This window comes from Cyclopterus lumpus, chromosome 16 (assembly GCF_009769545.1).
Source record: "Cyclopterus lumpus isolate fCycLum1 chromosome 16, fCycLum1.pri, whole genome shotgun sequence".
Taxonomy (NCBI): domain Eukaryota; kingdom Metazoa; phylum Chordata; class Actinopteri; order Perciformes; family Cyclopteridae; genus Cyclopterus; species Cyclopterus lumpus.
The window spans coordinates 4,567,842-4,581,780 of record NC_046981.1 but is presented as its reverse complement, the minus strand read 5'-3'; the positions used below and the strand labels follow the sequence as shown (position 1 = coordinate 4,581,780).

Sequence of the window (13,939 nt, the reverse complement as noted above, 5' to 3'; positions counted from 1 at the left end):
GATCATATTGTATGTCATGTGATTAACGGATGACACACTGCGCACAATACATCTGATTATCAATAGAAATCAGTCGAAGAGGAGATCATAATAGTTAATATAATAGAAAAGACACTTAACCTCAATTGCACACAGACGATGGAAGAAAGTGTGACTTTACTTTTTAAAATTATGGTTTAAAGGATGATTTCACACTGAAATCCTTTTTCTTCTAATGTTACTACAAACGGCTTAAAAGCTGTAAATACACTCCCAAAAGTATCCTGGGTAGCATCCACAGGACACTGTCACTCACTGAAGAAGCTCACTTAACACAACGAGATTTGTGGTTCTGAAAACTACCAGCCTGAGGCAAACTGGGTGTTTAAGTGCAGTGTGCGTTTCCAAAATTGATTCCAGCTTCAAAAAGCAAGCAGTGAATCCCGTGTAATTGATTTTTACATTACGCTTGTGTACAGAAGAACATTTTTTAAAAGATACGAACCCATCACACAGAGCATGCATGAGGTGCTGTGGAAGCGCTGTACTCCTGCGCTCGGCTTTGAAACTATTCATCAGCAGAACATGTGGACGGCCAGCAGTGACGCGGTTAAAGATCAATACACTAATGAGGAAATGTTCAAATGAAAAGCTGCACCACTACTTCTGTTTGATAAGTTTACATAATGTGGGGACAGGATGCTTGTAATTCAACATGGTATTCTACTTTCATGTTTTAGGCAGTATACAACCTTCACGTACTTATAGATGTACCTACATAAGCCAAGCTAAATACCTCCACTCCTCAGAGAGACTCACTAAGAGCAAACAAGCTACAGGAGTCAAGGAGTTGGAAGGAAACACTCACTGGAGAAGTCGATGGCAAAGCCGGACTTGGTGATATAAAAGTCCGTCTCAAACTGTATGGTGACGATGTTGAGCGTGGAGTGGATCCCCTCGGGCAACAGCGAGCCGCTGACCTCCTGCAGGGGCATCTCGTTCTCGGGAGGCCCGTCCCACACCTTCAAGATGTCGTGGGACGCCTCTGTGTCGAACGCAAGGAACTGGAGACTGGGGAGAGGTGAACACCGTCAGTCAGTTTAAGTCGAGTCTTCGCACTGCAATGAATGAGCCGTATTCTTTCGTACGGGGTGGAATTATTGCCGATTGTGTTCACTTGCGCAACAGAAACAAATGTTGTCAAGAAGGCCAGCAAATTGAGTTCAAAGGAGAGCTCTATCTTCGAAAATGGGTTCCCATGCTTTTGGGTATTTCAGTTGAGATTTGGCATCATCAATCAAGTTCCGCCAAAGTTAGAAATACGAGAGCGCAGACTTATCTGCAATCTAATCAAGAGGCGGCCCGAAGCACTTCTTTCCGACAACGAATGTGTGGCTGACGTTATGAAATCATACCGTGTTTACTTTCGACCTCTAAGCCCAAATGGGTTTTTATCCCACAGTAATACCCGGAGCTCTCAACCAAAGAGAAAAAAAATGCTTCCTTGTACCGGGAAGATTCCCCTGGGTGCTGTCGCAGTGTCTACAAAGTCCCCCTCCCAATCGCTGTTAATGCAGCTGCTGCAGGCTGTTCCTCTTGATGACATCTAGTTTGAGAGGAGAATTGTTAATGTTAAAAAATCTGAACTGAGCTCCTGAACTGAACTGAACCTTCAAGACCTCCGTGCAGTCTTCGTGTAAGTGTCTCATTGTGTCTGCGTAGATGGGAAACATTAGTTTCTTTAAAACACTAATCATTACATTTCAACTAGATGCACAGTATTGTGTGACCGCGTTAATAGAGACTCGAGTTACCTGACAATGTTGCCAGAGTCGACCTCGATCGTCCAGGTGCACCGTAGGTTGTTGTCGTAGGGGAAGGGATACCCCGGAGAGAGGATACGTCCTGTCGACTCGCCCTCGAAACTGCCACCGCACTCCGCTGCGTGCAAACGTGAACACAAATTAGAAAAAAATGCACAAAAAATGCTAAGAGGAAATAGAGACACACACACACGCGCCCGCACAGAACGTTGGAACAAAACACATCAAAAATGCTGCCCAAAAATCAGTGAAGCTCGGAGTCTACAAAGAGGACTAATGAGCAACAGTTTAGGATCTGCTGAAAATGAACAATTGTCTTTTTTCCCAACAGGTAATGGGGCTTCCTGGCTGAGCAGAAATAGTCACAGATGCCGCACTAGAAGTATGCCTTCTAATGATGCCATTAATTACTTTTAAAAAGACTGTATCCAGACAATGTATTGGGTGGGCTTTAAAACTGCAGGGAGGACGCTGCTACAACTGTTAATGACTGCATGAATATCTTATCATTCAATCTATGTTGTCTCTCCCCTGGCTATCGTCTTGCTATCTATATTACGGAACAAACGGCACTTAATTAATAGGAAAATTGCATTAGATTGCCGCAGTGGTCGACTATAATCAGTATCATAACACGGGCAAATGTAAAAGTCCTTGACAGAGGCCAAGATGTGGCCCTGGAGGAATGGCTGGAAATCACATTTCACATTCAGCGCACAGATACATAGCTTACTATTAATATTGACCATTCGGTGATCCAGAGCCGTTAAAGAGTAAATCAATACACCGTGTGATGGTATTGAACATGCCACAGTGCCAGACCGAAGTCTTTTCAGGAAAAAAAGGAACAAATACACGTTTCATTGAAAAAGGCAGTTGGACACGGTGGCATTTAAAGTGCAATTCTGCACACATCAGATATTTATGAATCATTTTTTTACCTTGATCCATCACTGTCAGACATCAAGAAACACCTTCCAGGCTCGAGCGGCGTGCATGTAATAGCTTTATCATTACTCTGTCTCAGCAGACGTCGATTATGAAAAAGGACAGCCAGAACTGTACATCACGTCCATCTGATATGAATACCCCGATAATTATACTTTTGCTTCTCGAAAAAACAAGTGCTGACCAATGACCATCTAAATAACACAGCATGTGAATCAAACAGTCAGAGCGTCAGAGGAAAAGTTTAATTGCACTTCAGATTGCTTCACTCTGCAGTGTGCGTAATGACTCTATATCGCAACATCTGCATCGAGAGCATCAGAGCGGTTTATATTCTCTCACAAAATGCCAAGCAGTATATTTTCTTTCAACACAGTTCAATTAAGTAGATCCCATGTAGGGATAAATCCTTAGGATTAACACCTAGCTGAGCAACGTTGACATTGTGCCTGGACTGAATAATAATATAAGAGAGAGAGCGAAAGCGAGACAGTTGTGATAAAGACAGCATACGGATATATGGACAGAAAAGGGATTACCTATACACGACGGCAGGTTGTTGTCCCATGCCCTTCGGTCCCCGGTCATGCACTTGAGCACGCCCCTGCCGTGCAGGGTGTAACCTTGGTCGCAGCCGAAGGTGATGGCACTTCCAGCAAAGTGACCCTGGTCGTCGACTTTGAAGCCGAACTGCGGCACACCTGGATCATCGCAGTGGGAGAGCTCGAAGCCTGGACGAGTGCGATTGAGAGACGCGGGGGGGGTAGAGGGAGAAAAAGGGTGGAGAGGAATGCGAGTTGAAGAATGGGATAATACGAAGACGCATATGAACTCTTTGTCAACGTTATTAAAACTATGGAGAGCGGCCGCTTTGAGAATTAAATTCCAGTTGGAGGCTGGACTGAACGGTCCCATTACATTACTCGGCAATAAAAGATTCCTTTTGGACAGAGAGCACAATTAGATGTTCACAATTAAACGTTCAATCGAGTGTGGGAATTTACCACGACAGCCCATCCACTCGTGAGACGGTGGGGCTCGTACGAAAAGGAAATAAAAATAAACAAGCCGCAAAACAAGGAAATGTTGCAATAACTCTTTAGCGCCCCGTGTTTGAACTTGGGCCACGGCCGTTCTATGTATTCTTCTATTTCGGGTGCTAAATGGAAGTGTTCTGCTATGCAGCAACAGTGGCCGCACATAAACCCCAGCGGTGATGATTTACGGCCCCCTCTCGCAGCGAGGTCCATGCCCATGCCAGATTCTATGGCAGTATTACAACTGTCATGCCCGGTATAAATCTCCAGCAGTTACTGCTCACATTTAGAAAATTACCTCCGCATTTTTGGAGAGAAGAGTCATGAAAACATGATTCGATTCCATGACAAGATTTAAGCTGCCCTCTCCTCGGCAGTCGAGCCTCTCCACGACGAAAAGGGCTAATCATTCTGGTAAAAGACCCGAGTTCAGGTTTGCACTTTGAGATGCTTTTACACTCGGCGCCATTTACCTTGTGCACAGCCGTAGGATCATTTTGTGACTCAAAAGCCAACATTTCGTCTGCGCTAATTGCGATAACATGTAGCTGCCGATGGCAATTATTTAACTACATATAACTGATTAATGTACATTTTATCTGTATTGTATTGTTTTTTGCAGGATTGTCAGATCGCAAAAAAAACAAAACCATGAGTAATGCTGAACTGCACGATAGTAAAACTGTTATTTCATGTGAGCTTTAGTTTGCACCTGGCACATTTGGTGTAATCATCACCGACAGACAAGTGCCAATTGGCAAGTTAGCTGAAAACCTTTTTGCTTTCATACTATTTTCATACAGGTCAAAACAGCAACATTTTCACGAATTCTACCTTAAAAAATGAATATCAATTGCAGGCGAAACACAAAAACACTTAAAATTCTCCCCTAAAAACATTCTCGTGTCACAGTGATACATTAGAAACAAAACCCATCTATTACTGGCACACTTACACCAATGATCCACACTTTCCATACACACAAACGTGCATACTGCATGTAGAAGTACGCACCATATGTGGTACTTGCACATTGCTAATGCACACACAAACATGCTGATTTCAAACAAGCAATAATACCTGTAACAAGGTACAGTTAGGCAGGCATGGGCGCTAATTGCAGGAGGGGGGGGGGGATGACAAAAGAGGGACAAGGGATTCAGATCAAGAGACGCCGAGGGGGAGCGAGAGCGAGAGGGTGGAAAGAAAGAAAAATCTAATTTCCCTCTGCAAGAATGGCACAGAAACGCCATGCTGTGTTTAATGGATACTGGATGACAGTGAAAGACACAATGGAGCTGGGTAAAGGGTCAATTAAAATAGTCTTTAAACAAATTTCTGCTACTTGAAATGCCCGGGCTCCTGAAGTGAGGCCAAATTCAGTCATTTGGAAAAAAAGCTTTTTTGGAGGTCCCTCCTCGCCCAGGGAAGTGAAATGTGACTCACTGTGGTATATGAGCCGGAAGCCCGCTGCCGTCGCCTCCTGGTCAGAGTAAAATTCAAGCCACAGATAGTTTGAGGTGCCGGTGAGGGACAGACCTTGCATCGACGTGCCCGTGTATGTGCCGAGGAGTGCGGACGCACTGTCTTTACCATCGTACACCTGGTGGGAGACCGGGAAGAAAGAGCATGATGGAGAGTTGTTTTTTTTTTTTGCTGCCCGTGGAGGATTAAATACCCACAATGAAGTAAAATTAGAATATTGAGAATTAAATATTAATGCGGAAAAAAGATTCACAGTTAAAAAGGGAGGTTTTAATACTTGTTCTCTGTTTTATTCGGAACATCTATTGGAAATCAACTAAATAAGATGTAATATCTTTATTGGAGGGACCATAATTATCAACCAAATATTATACTAGAACTAAAATCCAATTAGAGTTTAAAAGCAGTGCATTCTCGAAGCAAAGATAAGGTACTTACATTGTGTTTTACATTTTTCGGGGGTGCATATAATTGCATTTATTTCCTAATGGAACTTATTTGTTGAAGAAGCACCGTTTCAAATTCCTACGAATTTCCAGCACAGTGTGTATTTTATGTTTGTTCCGATTGAGATCTGTATAAAATAACAACAAATGAAATCCATGGCTCATTCTTTGAAATACTGCCGGGGCCCTCGCTGTCTTGTTTTGTGTTTCTCTTTCTTCAAGTCAATTTAGCTCTCCAAGCGTGTTTCTTTCCACATTTCAGATATTCACAAAATGACTAAGTGCACGAGATTACTGTCGACACAACTCCAACACTAGCAACACGGAGGCTACAATGAGCTGTTAATTGGAGCATTAGACGAGACATCTGCATCCCCCCAAAAAAAAAGAGTGCATTCCAGCTGTGAATTGGAGACTACGTCATCATTTGCGTCACATTTGTGGTGCTTACCAAAAGTGTTAAAATGCCCTTGAGCAAACAAATGAATCCCTTCCTTCCCAAAGGAACGCTGCTCCTGCTACTGTTTGACCTATATGTTGACTTGCAAGGCAAAAGAATCCTGCTTTGTGCCCTTTTTTTTGTTTTTCTCATGTTGCATGTCATAAAAAGAGCCCCGGGACCCGCCTCTTGGACTTAACGGTTAGTGATTAACCACAGCGCCGTGTCAAGTTGTTGGTTTTCTGTTGTCTGAGCAGCTGCATTAGGCCCTTACCTTAAGGATGTCACTTTGAGCCAGTTGAAAGGTGCTGGCTGTGATGTTGATGCCTTTGCCTGTTTGGACGTGAATGCTGTACACACATTCGTGACTGTTGTCATAGTTCATCGGATAGTTAGGGGACAGAATATCTCCCTGGTTGTTTGAGACCGTCGATCCGCATTCCGCTGCAATGAAACAAGACGATAATAATTAACGTATTTGTTTTACTTAAAAACAACAGCATGCCTGCTTTGAACTCATTACTAATTCAAATAAGTTACTACCTGCCCTTCATAACTATCATCATAGCAGTCCAAGGCTAAATCTGCTGTGCAAAATCATGCTAGGCACTCAACACAAGGCTCTTAAATTAAGGCTGAGACACTGTGGACCATGACACATGTGCAATGTAACTGGAGCTGCGATGTTGGACGGTTACAGCAGACGGCGCTAGAAATACAGAGGTAGAGTCGCCTCCTTGTCCTCTTTGGGTGTGACCACAGTCTGTCGCCTATTAACATTTATTTTGAGGGAGTTTAAGTCTCCTCTCTCATACCAAGTTAGTCTACTAACAACTTTTTTTTCAATCTAATAAGACTGATCTGTGTGTCCGATTACTTTATTTTTCATTATACAATAAATTCAAGGTCGACTGCTAACTCATCAGCAAACCAAAAAAAACATGAATTATTATGTGCGAGAGGAATGACTCACACAGGTTTGCCATGTTCTAAAATGTATTTATCCTTTATTCGTGTAGGAGGATCTGATGGCTTATGATTACCTTATTGTTGGCTGGTTTTTGGGTCTTATCTATGATGCAATAACAACATATTTGGTAAAGTGATTGGTGTATAGTTTCAGTGCCATTTTAAGAGGTTTAAGCTTTTTTTTTTTACGATTATCGGGATAATAACGTGAATCGAAATAGTCATAAAAAACATCATAACATCAAAAAACATCATATTGACCCATGCAAATAGTTGTGTGCAGCTATATTAATGCTCTGAATATTGTTCGTAGAACCTTTCTCAACAACAAAGCAGCTCAATTAATTACATCCAGCTGCTTTTAATCGTGGTGTACTACACTAAATCAATTCCAGAGAGTTCTTGAAGGTTCATATCTGTGCCAAACGCATCTAAAACGAGTCATTGCAGAGCAGTGAAACATTCTGCATGCACAAACGGGAAAGGAAACGGAATAAAAAGCGGTTGACCACGTACCCACACACCTTGGCAGAGGGGCGCTCCACATGCGCCGGCCACCTCCCAAGCACACTATCTGCCTCGCCCCCTGCAGGCGGTATCCCGTGTTGCAGTCGAACGCCAGCGAGTCGCCGATGCCAAACCTGGAGCCCGAGTGCCAGCCAAACGGGGGCGTCCCGGGGTTCTGACAGGGTTCGAGATCGTACTCTGGAAACAAGATGAGACACAAAATAAATAGAAATCGGTACACCATTAATACTCCATTAGAATGATTTGTTGCTAGTACTTGTCATTGATGATAATCCCCCCCCGAGGAAAATAAATAGTCCGTTCTCTCGTGCTGAAGTCAATGAAACTTTGAGTTCATGTTCATCCAAAGCAAGCAGCGTCGTAGCTCACGGAGATTAACGGCCTTGCTCAAGGACTCTTCCTCAGGTTGGGATTCATGCCAAAAAGCTTGAACCCCCGGATGCCTGGATGAAGGATGAGCTCTCCACAAACTAGGCCACCCTGCGTGGAATATTATTTCTACATGGGCCTCATCATTTAAGATGTAGATGGCACTCAAGCCGTACGAGATGAAAAGGTTCTTACTCCCAGCAGCATTCCTCTCACGGGCCAGTTTGCAGCTTGCAGAACTGAGTACGACTATTGATTTCATCGCCGCAAAGCAGCAGCACCTTTAGGACGAGGCTCGACAGCATTGGCAATTTTTTTTTATCAAAGGTCGTGAAATCAAGAAATCTATAGATGCTAATTACAGCGCATGCAAGGACACACGCACACACACACAAACAAAATGTGATGAATATTCATGGATGCATAAGTTATGCTTCACTTCAGCAAACAGCAGGCAAACATTTAGCCAGCATGCTCAGAAGCAGTCTCTCTCTCTCTCTCTCTCTCTCTCTCTCTCTCTCTCTACTTTACTACATCTCTCTCTCTCTCTCTCCCTCACTCTCTCCGCCCTCTCCATCAACCCTGCTCACTCAGCATCACCATCTGTCTCGTCTCTTTTCTTTCTCACTATCCCCCTCCCGAAAGCCTTCCAACTCCACCTCTCTCTCTCTCTCCATTTCTCTGTTCCTTGGTCTCTGCATGGGGGGGCCCATTATTTTTCCGTACAGCCCCCTCCAACACACACACACACACACACACACACACTCCCCTCCCCTCTCCTCAGTCCTGAGGATACTGACCCACATGGCATGCTTTGATGATCATTCCCATCACGGTCAGACGGCCTCTACCTGCGTGACCTCGTTGTCTCTTAATTAACCGATCGGCTCGGTCCGCCTTTGGACACGCTCCCGTTCTGACCGACAGATCACTCCTCACGTGTCACGTGACGCACGCGTTACAGAGGCGGAGCGCTTCTGATCTCATCTTCAGACGAGCCCGTCTCTCTCTCTCTCTCTCTCTTTTCTGTCTCTCCGTCACGGTCTTTCGCGGCCTTCTACACGCCACCCAATTCGTCTTCCTTCCCCTTTTAAAGCTTTGCTAACCCATCTGTCTACAAACCGACCAATGCTCCCCTCGTGCCTGCCTCCTACAGGCAGAATCCATACATGCTGTCGTACCAGAGTAAGAGATGTTGAATCCCTGCAGCGATATGGAGAAGTCAGAAATGAAGCGTAGCTGGGCCTTGAAGTTCCCGTATAGGCCGGCGTTAACTGGCGAGGGCCTCTCCGAGCCGGTGAGTCGAGCCAGTGGCTGGGCGAAGCTGCCGTTTTCTGTTATCAGAAGGTAGTCATGGTGATCCTCCAAGTGGAAGGAGTAAAATGTGAATTGGACACCTTGGGAGGAGAAAATAAGGCAGCCCAGCGTTAGAGGTGTTCAGGGAAATAAAAATAATTACTGATGTCAGCTACTGACCACAGAATAAAATCGAATGCAACAACCTCAAACTGAATATGACTATTATTCAATTTAAATGTACGCTATCATTTTAAATGTCATTATCATAATTAACAATCTGTTGTATTAATTTGGGTTTAGCTTGCTGAAACATCCATCACGCATTTCTCATTCATTAAATAATAAATGCTTTAATCCTTACAGCAGCACTATGAGCATACTGAAATGAATCCTACTAAGATGATCATACTACAATTAAAAGGGGGGAAGGAAGGAGCATCTGACACATAATAAGAGACACAAATAAGATTAAAGGCAATTTCAAAATGCAAAGTGAATAGCCAACTCGAGCAAAAAACAAAAAAAAAAGGGGGAAATGATTTCCACAGATTAAAAGTACATGTAATTGAAGCAGCATGGCCTTTCCTCCAGTCCATGTGCATTAGTCCGTTTCCCCTTTCCCACACTTTGGTCTGCCCATCTTTACAACTTGACGACGACACATCTCTTAACTGGCCTCGCTGGCTAATTACAGATCCACACGCGAGGAGAGAGAGAACATAATCAAAAGACAGAAAATCTGCTACAGCGGCAAAAAAAAGAAAAAATTGGAAATTGTGTTCGGGTTGTTATATAAAAACAGGCTATTTATTTAACTTTTAAGTTGAGCTCTAGGTCTGAACACCCGGCTTCTATTTTCACACTAACTCAGACCCAAACACTTCTTCATTCCATCCACGATGGCCAGTTGGCTGCTTCTCAGTACAATACGCACACACACTGCCATCTGTTGAATCCGTTGGAATATGACTCTATAACGTCCCGCACAACGTTTTGGCTCACTTGATGAAAGAAAGTCCCAAACGGCCATAAAAATAAATAACAAAATGAGATGATTGATTGTGCTCTGTAAAAACAGCAATTACATTACAGAGTCAAGCCAAATGATCGATTTATCAACACCCATCCCTGTGTGGAGGCCAGTATTTTAATGTAGTGATGTTGGTAATTACTGAGTAGAATATTTACTTAGCTGCCATCTCTAAAGACGAACTGTCTTCCAGTCAGTAGCCACCGGATAAAGATATTTAAGGAAGATCAGTGATGCATCACCTGTGTGTGTCATGAAAACTGTCCAAGGAAGATGTATCTTACTGAGGACATTTACAGTCTAATGTGTACGACATGAACACCCTAACCTGTTGCCCAGGTGCCGATGCAAGTTTCAAACCTTTTCCATGTTAAAATTATTTTTTTTAATGATTTAAAAAAAAAATGTGATGTGCAAGAGCTTATTTTCATCTATAATCAATCAAATGTGTTTACCATGCTTCGGGGTCCTTAAGTCCTTAGCTTCTCAATTTTGCAGTTTTTTTTGTCTATGTGTATATGAGGTTTGATTGCTAATTGCCCCACACTAAATTAATTTGGCAGTTTGAATAAACTCGCACCGTATTAGGCCCCGTGCTCAATTTGATTAGAATTAGTCAATTAGTCAAATCTTATAATTTTGAGTTGCTGTTTTTCCGCTTTTTCATGTTGGGGGTGCAATTGAGTTTTATGCCTCTCGTTATTAATTCATGTTAAAGGACCCTTTGGAGGAAATTTAGAGGGTAATGCTGTTGATCGCATGTGTGAGGTTATTGTTATAATCACTGAATATATATATATATATATATATATATATATATATATATATGACAGGAAAAAAAGAAACAATACAGTGCAGTTAAAAAAACATTTGGAGTTATTTGGGGAGGATGTCCTTTGGTACTCCGCCTCTTTATTGCACGCCTCTACACATAACCATCATCTTGCCATTATTAGCTTAGCGTGTTACATGTCTATATATATATATGTGTACAGTAATTATATTAAACAGTTCTGTCGTGGCAAGAAAGATAATTGCAGAGTGGAGTTAAACACTAATTGAACACTGCTTAAATGAGCTTTTGTCGTGAAAACAACTCAAGATGGAGAGATTGCCGACAGGTCTTCTTCTGGATTTCAACTACCAAAAGGTAGAGTGAGGGAAGAGAGGCGCGAGGATCAATTGGCAATGTACAAATAGTCCAATATGGCATTTCAATGGGCCTTTTGAAAGAAGATAACAAGACGGTAAAATACAGGAATAATACAGCTACGTGCTCGGGAACAGAAGTAAGCTCAGTGATCACATAACTGACAGTGAGAGCGTTGATAATGGAATCAAGCTAATTAAATAGAGACTAAGAGAATAAAAAAAACACCAGACGTGTCTCACCAGGTGAAAACTGACAAAGCGGTGCATTGAAATAGCCAGGTGAAAGAAAGTGATGGGAAATGTATAATAAAGCAGTGTACTGCACAATGTTGGCTCAAATATGTATAATAATTGAACTCATACTGGAAGACACTTTAAAAAAGGCTTCAATTTGCTCGGCCCTCTGTTTGAACTGCTCTTGTTAACTGTCTCTGGGCACACACACATCATACACAATCCTCTATGAAAAGCATATATAGCACATACACTCAGGAGTGGACAATCATTATTCAAATTAATTATTTTATTTAATTTGTATTTAATTTCTATTTTATGCAATCTTTTCATTATTCTCATTTCTCCTCTTCTTTTCATTCTTGGAATGATCACCTTTGATGTTTGTTGTTCTTTATGTCTTGTACACTGTACCTGAATATCATGTGAAACAAGACATACAACTGAAAAATTGACAGGAAGCGACTGTATGAAAATACATATTGTTTGTTGTTGAAAACTAAATAAAAAAAAGTGAGTTAAAAAAAAAAAAAAAAGGCTTCAATGAGTGTAATATTATCCCTACACATATTCTGATATTTGCTTGAATCACTTCTCACTTTATGACAATAAATCCTCGTAGTGTTCTTGTAATCTGTTGAGGGGGTGTCATTTTAATATATCGCTTTATGATCTGGTTATTATGAGGACTATTGCATGTTAGCGTGGTAAGGACTATTAAAAATAAGCGCGACCGCAACCGAGCAAAATAAAAAAAACAATTTAAAATCAATATACAGTTCTTATACGGCTTAATACCAAAATAAAAAAAAAAAATGTTAAAGTGATTTTGTGCGCATTGGTATGTCTACTTATATTTTTGGAGAATGTATTATGTGATGTTTTTCCTACCTTTTCCATGGCTGACTTCTACAGTCCATGTACAGTTCAGAGAGTTAGGATAGAGCTCCGGAAAGCCAGGTGATAAGATGATCCCTCCGGGTCCCGTGATATCCCCACCGCATGACGCTGAATAGAAAGGGAAGATAATGAATGCTAACTGTTGCCGGAGACAAAAAAAAAAAAAAAAATTAAAATTTTAAATGAACCAATAAATCCTTCACCTGAAAGACAGAGGGGCAATTTAGATGAATAATGCATTCGAGTCAAATCACGTCCCGTACCGCTGTTTTTTATGACAACCTGTAATTCTGCCAACACAATGTTTTTTGTTTTTTTCTCCTCTCCAAACCTGCCCCCAACACCAGGACATACATTATTCATTAATCCAGCTCTCCATCCATACGATCCACTCCTATGGAATCTTAAATTAAAAAGGCAGTGTCAGAAAACGTATTTACAATCGACTTACAATTCACAACGCACAAGGTAAGCAAATACAGCGGATTAGAGGCGTTATTTGGATTTCTTCCCAATAGAAACCACGCTAAATGGACTTTTCTGGTCTTCCGACCAGTCACAGAGCTTCAACACTACATTTCATCATTCACACGCTGCCCGTTTGGGGTTAAGTGCCTTGCCCAAAGGCACGGAACCGCCAATCTAACCACTGAGCCACGGTTGTGACCCGGCGCGGCATCCGGCTACTTTTCAGAGTCGGTGGTAGTTAAGAGTTGCGGTGATTTTATTGTATAAAAACGGCAACGTCATGGCCACCGCGGTGATATGACTCTCGTGCATGTTTCCCATTGATTTTACTGCCACAAAGCTCCTTATCTTATCAAATAAAGTTAATGAGATCAATCTGCAGAGGACCGGGAGGTTAACGCTAGATCCGTTTGAAGGTTAAACGGTCAATTTGGACATTGTTCAAATCGGCAACCGTTTTCTGACGCTGTATAAAAGGTCATATCACATAAAGGGCACTGACTTTTCTTTTTCTTTTTTAAATAGCATTGATAAAAAACTTACAAGTGTTGTTTCCTTCTGTCTGTGTGTGTGTGTGTGTGTGTGTGTGTCATTTGGCTTGAATGCCCCGAGAGTGGTGTTGTTACAACCGACTATCCGGATGCCTTCTTCAAAACAGCAATTGTTGACAAATATTAGAAGTAGAACTCTTTTGCATGTACATATTTTCAAAGTAATGAATGTCAGATGATGTTTATGGAGGATCACAGAGCAGCCTGCGGCTCCACAGCTGCACACACCCACCCCCCTCGTATCCTCTCTCCTTCCACCAAGCACACCACATCAAGGCCCGA

General features: G+C 42.1%; 1 protein-coding gene across 1 annotated transcript in view; it reads right to left on the bottom strand.

The window, feature by feature from the left end:
* LOC117745212 (CUB and sushi domain-containing protein 3-like) overlaps nt 1-13,939 on the bottom strand; it is a 185,303-nt gene that overhangs the window by 100,903 nt on the left and 70,461 nt on the right. The window contains 8 exon segments of the mRNA XM_034553370.1: nt 848-1,050; nt 1,794-1,920; nt 3,290-3,481; nt 5,234-5,390; nt 6,432-6,601; nt 7,643-7,831; nt 9,205-9,420; nt 12,630-12,746. Of these exon segments, the coding sequence (XP_034409261.1) occupies nt 848-1,050; nt 1,794-1,920; nt 3,290-3,481; nt 5,234-5,390; nt 6,432-6,601; nt 7,643-7,831; nt 9,205-9,420; nt 12,630-12,746 (1,371 nt within the window).